The sequence below is a fragment of the Vitis vinifera genome, chromosome 2, assembly GCF_030704535.1.
Source record: "Vitis vinifera cultivar Pinot Noir 40024 chromosome 2, ASM3070453v1".
Classification (NCBI taxonomy): domain Eukaryota; kingdom Viridiplantae; phylum Streptophyta; class Magnoliopsida; order Vitales; family Vitaceae; genus Vitis; species Vitis vinifera.
Window position 1 is genome coordinate 4,333,789 of NC_081806.1, and position 6,518 is coordinate 4,340,306.

At 39.1% G+C, this 6,518-nt stretch overlaps 1 protein-coding gene across 3 annotated transcripts; it reads left to right on the forward strand.

Moving 5' to 3' along the window:
* Window positions 1-1,443: 1,443 nt before the first annotated feature.
* LOC100259845 (zinc finger A20 and AN1 domain-containing stress-associated protein 1) lies at window positions 1,444-3,417 on the forward strand. Of its 3 annotated transcripts, none has more exons than XM_059743318.1 (2): window positions 1,444-2,004; window positions 2,657-3,417. In XM_059743318.1, the coding sequence occupies exon 2, from the start codon at window positions 2,680-2,682 to the stop codon at window positions 3,196-3,198; it is 519 nt and encodes a 172-aa protein (XP_059599301.1). In that variant the 5' UTR covers window positions 1,444-2,004; window positions 2,657-2,679; the 3' UTR covers window positions 3,199-3,417. The 3 variants fall into 3 exon arrangements, with proteins under 3 accessions (XP_059599301.1, XP_010661707.1, XP_010661702.1); XM_010663405.3 differs by having other exon boundaries at window positions 1,609-2,004; window positions 2,664-3,417; XM_010663400.3 differs by having other exon boundaries at window positions 1,734-2,435.
* The last annotated feature ends 3,101 nt before the right edge of the window (window positions 3,418-6,518 follow it).

Here is a 6,518-nt window from a genome sequence, read left to right on the forward strand (position 1 = left end):
TTATATCATATTCTTTATAAGAAAATATATAATTAAAAACATAGAGATAATTTTTCAATAGAAGACATTTTTAATTATTAGAAATCCCAAATTATTTTTATAATTATTATTTTTTATAAATATTTTTAAAAATTATACAAATATAAAAATTCCTTTCCACTTTATGTGTTACCATATTAAATGGAAACTTTTATGGCAAAAATACCTGTCTTACCATGAGGTTTTTTCCTCAACAAAAAAGTTTTTCCTTAAAAATATTTATGAACTTCCTTCTTCTTCTTTTTCTCGAATCAAGGAACGACTCGTGATATGCATAAAATCTGTTAATTGGAGATCTTCGCAGACCCCATAGCTCAAGGTCAGGGAGATCAATCGCATTGTGCATTTGAAAGCCAGGGCCCAAACCATGCTCAGGCTGGTTTCCTTTTGTGAACCTTAGGACAACATTCATATCAGATTTGGGCCCGGCCCAATTTAATGGAACTGGAAACGTGGGCGTGACGAAATATTTTACCCATGCTGAAACTACGTAAAGTCGCGCTTGGGGACAGATGGGCCTCGCCGCAAGCAAACCTTTTGACCCAAATGGCCCTAAACAAAACTTTAGGCTCAAGCCTTGGGCCATGGTTGAATCTCCCAAGGGAATCTCGGGAAAATCCTTAAACCACGCTTTACAAACAAAAACTGATACAAGGCCAACTTAGGATTCTACTGCCGCCGGATGGGATCAACTCCTGACATGTGAGCCAAAAGTCTGCAAATTTGGAAAAGAGCCTTCGCATCCTAGGGGCTTTCAGAGAGCGGTCACACCCCTACCACAACTGGGCTGCCCATGAGCCGCTCCCCTTCAACAAAACCAGGCGGCTCGAACCTTCCATATTTATCATTCTCCACCGTGGGTCCCAAATCTTGTATGCCGGCCTCATAATCCTTCTAAACTTTTTTTTTTTTTTTTTTCCCACTTGACTGTTAATTCCACGCTTCAGCATCGTTTGCGCTTCTCGCGTTACTCGATCGTTATCATCAGTCATCGTGATCACTCAATGTTATCATAATGTCGTTCAATGTCACCATCCTGGTCCTATTAATCAATTCTAATATCAATAAGAAAATTAAATCGTTACCAAAATCTCACACGGGATGATGTCATAGATGATATCATAATTTAGTGCTTAATAAAGAACATTTTCCATCTTATTTGATAACGTTACTTATTAAGAACAATGTATGACATTGATTCATATGACACATAAATGCGTTAGGCGTGAGCAAATGTAAATATTTAAGATTGTACGAAAACGGCACCGTTTTTACTACCAGTGGAGCGTGTCAAGAGCGCGCGTGGGGATTTGGGGGGGTTGGGGTGCGCATGCAAGCAAAGCAACGACGTTGTTGCCAGCTGGGATTTGGATGGTGGGCTCCTGGGTGAACTAATCCCACCACTAGCCGGGTCAACCGTCCTACCGGCCCTCCCTTTTATGCCGAACCGGGTTCGCCGTTCCTCGGTAACAAGCGTGTTACTCAAGCGTGAGGCAAAGGCAGACCTTTTCTGAAAGCCACTTTTCAATATTTTACAATTTCGCCACAATACAATCCACCCACCACAACGACATAAGGCAATCGATGTCCACCGTCCGATCATAAAAAAATGGCGTCACTGAAATATAAGGTAAGATCGGACAGCTAGGATTAGGAGTTTTATAATAATACCGTGCACCCAATGGAAGCCTTCACAAAACCAGGGGTGCCGTGGAAACAACATAAACAGAGGTGCGGTGCGGTGGAGCTATCTTCTGAATTCGTCTGATATGATCTCTCTTTATAGGCTAAATTAGGGTTTCTCTTATTTTCTTTCTGCTTTCCTGCTTTTCTGCTTTTCGTTCTCAGCCTTTCGTCATCTCTGTTTCTTGTTCGTCAAATCGCAATATTCTGTAATTCGATCAATCGATCGATTGAGATAGGGAGAGTTTCGGGGGAGTTTCGATAATCGGTTAAAGAGAAAAGGTATGGAACCCTAATTTCTGATTGTTGATTCCTGTTCTTTTCTCTGATTTTACGATTCATCAAACAAGGGTAGAAGAATCTTTTTGGAATTTCTTGTGGCTTTGGGGTCTTGATGATGATGGAAAGTTTTAACTCGACCGAAGATCAGATCTTCATCTTTTTGAGTTTTTTTCATTTTTGTTTTTTCTCGTTTGAATTTCGAATTGGATTCATCGGCGCCGTTGATCCTCACAGGATCGCCGGTCCGGTGTTAGGGTACTGGAAGGGATGTGTGGACTCTTCTCGAATTGACTCGAATTCGGGTTTCGGGCCTTCTGTTATGTAACAGTCGGGTTTTGTGTTTGTGAAAAGACGATGTTGTCCTTTGCTCAATAGAAACATAGTGGGATTTGGGAATGATAATTGCGTCTTTCAGGAGGATTGCTTTACAAGTAAGAGTTAAATTCTATTTTTTGGAGTCAAGTTATTAAACCTTTGACCAAACACGCCACCAAAAAAACTATAACTATCGGGTTCTACTGATCTTTTGCGTAAAACGCAATATTAAGATTTATCCCGAGAAAATCTACTAGGCTTTCGAGAGAAAAAGCAACCGCATCCGGGAAAATTTCAAAACCCTAACCCTTAGTCTTCTTTCTTTTTGGTTTTGAAGGAACCAGACTGTGAGAGAGAAAGATGGGTTCTGAGAACAAAACAAACGATGAAACAAGCTTTCAACCATCTGAGCCCATACTCTGCGCCAACGGGTGTGGTTTCTTCGGCGCCGCAGCAACGATGAACCTTTGCTCGAAGTGCTACAGGGACTTGCGCATTAAAGAAGAGCAACAGGCCTCTGCTAAAGCGGCCATGAATATGTCTTTCAACCCGAAACTGTTGCAGGAGAATCGAACGTCGTCGTTTTCCTTTTTGGATACAGCGGGCGGTTCTTCCTCCTCCTCTTCATGTTCTTTTACGTTCGGTAATGTAGGTGTTGGCGGTGGCGATAAATCTGAGCCAAAGGTGCCTAACAGGTGCATGAGCTGCAACAAGAAGGTGGGGTTGACGGGGTTCAGATGCAAGTGCGGGAGTACCTTTTGCGGGGCTCATCGTTACCCAGAGAAGCACGAGTGCACATTTGATTTCAAGGCCTCAGGGCGCGACGCCATTGCCAAGGCTAATCCGGTGGTTAAGGCTGATAAACTGGACAGGCTGTGAAACCACCTGGATTGGTATCTTCTTTATAATCATCATCTTCTTCTTCTTCTTCTTCTTCTTTAGGGTTCCTTTATTTGGTTAGGGCTTTGTGGGAAAGCTGGTGGTTATGGTGCTGTTCTTGCTTAATGGTGGTTTGTGGGTGAAAGGGATGGATAATACGTGGTGGTTGGGGGGAGGGGGGTGGCTTCCATAATAAAGTGGCTAATTGAATTGTTATTAGTTGTAGTTTGCCCTTTTTTCTTTATTCTTTTTAAACTTTTTCTTCCCTCTTTTTCTGCTCTGCTGCTAAACTACTTTATCACATCTATTCTAATATCCATACCTAGCTTGGTATTTAGGGTTAATGAGTATCTGCATCCTTTTTCTTAGAATATGGCTTCTGAAACATTCTTTCTTAAAAATAAATAATAAATAATAAATAAATGAATACGAAAAGTTACAAATTTTAATATGATTCAACTTACAAGATCTTGTTTTAAGAATATATGTATTTAATAACAGCAGCAGCCCATGGTGGCTTTCTTTGTTCTGTTCTTGGTTTACTGGTAGAGTTTCTTTTCTATCAGGGCTTGATCGAAGCAGTCCAAGGGATTTTTGTCGTTCTTCTTAAGCGATTTTCATTAAGAACAATTATCATGTAATTGTTATTTTATCGTGGGGTAGGGATGCTTGGCTGCCCATGACCTTAAACCCCACTCTTTGAATTTAATTCAGGCATATTCAATCAATTATTTTATTTGAAATTTATACGACACGAGGAAAAGTACTTAAAATTAATATGAAACTTTTTATTAACAATTCTTATTTATGAATAAAATTAATATAATAATTAAATAGGTTTTATACAAATTTAAAATATAATGTTTTTTAATTATATTTAATAGTTAATTTAAATTCACCACTGAAGTTTCAGCTGACATTTTCCAACTTGTAATTTAATATTAAAATTTTGGCCAATTAGTGATTACATTGTGTTTTTGTAGAAAAAAATTATGGTGATGATATAATGATGATTATTGTCGCCGTTATCCAAAAATTGACTGGAGGATCTGTTGTCCAGTTTCAAGGGTAAATCCACGTGTTTAAAGGCACATCAATTGGGTGTCTTGTTTAATTAAGATACACCCGTAATAAAGAAGATATGCGACATCCAGCTCTTACCTAACTGCTCTTCACATGGACTTTGGAAAGAGATAATAAAGAAAAGGAAAAAAGGAATGGTTGATGATGAGCTATTTCATTTTGAGAAATGAGGTAGTTGGGAATTGGCTGGCTTTCATCAATCTTCATTTAGCAATGCCCCCCCACTTTTGAAATTGGAACCTTGCCCAGAAGATACCTTTTGAACATTGGGGTTGTGTTCTTCTAGTTCGACCAAAGGTGCCTTTTCTTTTTCACCCTTCACCCCTTCAAAAGGTAACCTTCTCAAAACAACATCGGCTTGTTATTGGTTTGCTCCAAAAGTAGTCTGTCGTTTATATTTGAAACTTTACTAATTCAATGCCAAACACCATCTAACTTCTTTTATTTGAAAATGACTGGAACTCAAACAGGACTTGAATGAACCCATATCAATCAAATAAGTCAATTTTTTTAACTCCAGGGTTGGCGTGGGATTGAAATGACTGTGAGAAGATGGTTTAAACAATTACATGGGCTCTTATTTCTTGGAACAATCCCACTACGAAAGGTGAGGACTTTACTTGAAAGAGTTGTTTTAGGCCTGAGCCTTAAGGCTTAATGATTGGAGAGACATGGAAAAAAGGCATACAAAAAGGGCAATTATTGGCATTTTCAGCCTACCCTTTCTTCTGGGCCTGGGCTTCACTGGGTCTTCAAACCCGAGACCACCCTGCTAAATTTAGTACATCTCTGGTGCTACCTGCATTCATTTTGTTGGATAAGCATTGGAAATTCAAACTCAGGGCCAAGAAGGCATCAAAAAATTGGCAGTGAGTCTATGCAACAGTCCATTTATGTACTACATCCTTGTAACAAGTCAAAAAATGGAATGAACAATCTTGTCAAAGACTCATGGTTGCCTTCCCCTTTTAGTTACTGTATCAGAAGGTATGCTTGGCCCCAATATGACTGCTAATATACTTTCCATACTTTGAATATAAAACAATCAGAAAACTCTTATCAGCTTTGATTCTCCTGTCCCAAAAATCCACTCATTGAATCAATGAAAATGAGCAAAGATGGAAACTCTCTGCAACATATCATGTGGATCAATGAAAGGGGAAAAACATTAATAAATATCTTCACTGCAGTGTCCTGTGGGATTCATTATGAATCTTGGCTTGGGTGTGAGGTATAAAACATTGATTTTCTTGCTTACACTTCATGTGAATAAACAGGAGAGAAGGAGAGAAGGGAGCTATATGACAAGTGCTCTAAGACTTTGAGAACCCATGTTGAGGACCACAGGGTTTGAAACTTTAGATGAAGAGTCTTAATCAGGACAAAGTAAAAGGCAAGAAGAAAAATAAAGGGTACCCATAAGGCCTGACATGGTGGATCAGACCATGTCCTCTCCGTTAATTGCAAAGCTTGAGAGGATGAGCTCTAAAGGTAATGAATCAGGAGTGGTGATGGAAATCCCTGTCAAACCAATTTGCCACTTTCTCTACTTTCTGTAAGGCTACATGCCTTTTGGACTCTAAAAAAAAGATGATGAATGGTTCACTTTATGCAATGTGCAATGAAACTCATGATATAAGAACTCACATTGCCCCTTATCTGCCCCCCCCTGGCTGTCTTCTTGAACCACCCAACAGTGATCATGACTTAGGTCCACCTATGTGACTGCATTTTGGATGTGGCATGGCAATTGAAAGATTCCTCCACGGTTTTCACAATCTTTAGTCGATCTAGGACTAGACTATCTAAATGTACAAGGTTTATCCCATCTACCATAACACCCACCCTCCATTGCGGAGCTTTGATTCACCCCAAAACTTATAATAAAATATGATAATCTCTAATTGCATAAAGTAACATGATCGCATGTCCAACAAAAGCAAATGTATTAAGAAAGAGAATGCTAAAGTTGTAATTTTGAAACTACATAATTGATTTGTGATTATCATATACATTAGCAACTTTTTAGATTCTCCGACAAGATTGTTCTAATCCAATATTTCTTCGTTAAGGTTAAGTAAAATCGTTGAATATGGGTGGGGGGCCCTGATCAAGGACATGTTAACAACTAGAAAGGTAAGAGAGTTCATGGGTTAAAATCGATCTGCTTCATTGCAACCACATTAATTTTGGTAGGTGGGTCTATGATGCAACCTCCACCCTCTCAAAATCTGCAT

What these genes read in the sequence shown, in the direction of transcription:
- LOC100259845 (XM_059743318.1), top strand. Translation starts at nt 2,680, where the DNA reads ATGGGTTCTGAGAACAAAACAAACGATGAAACAAGCTTTCAACCATCT.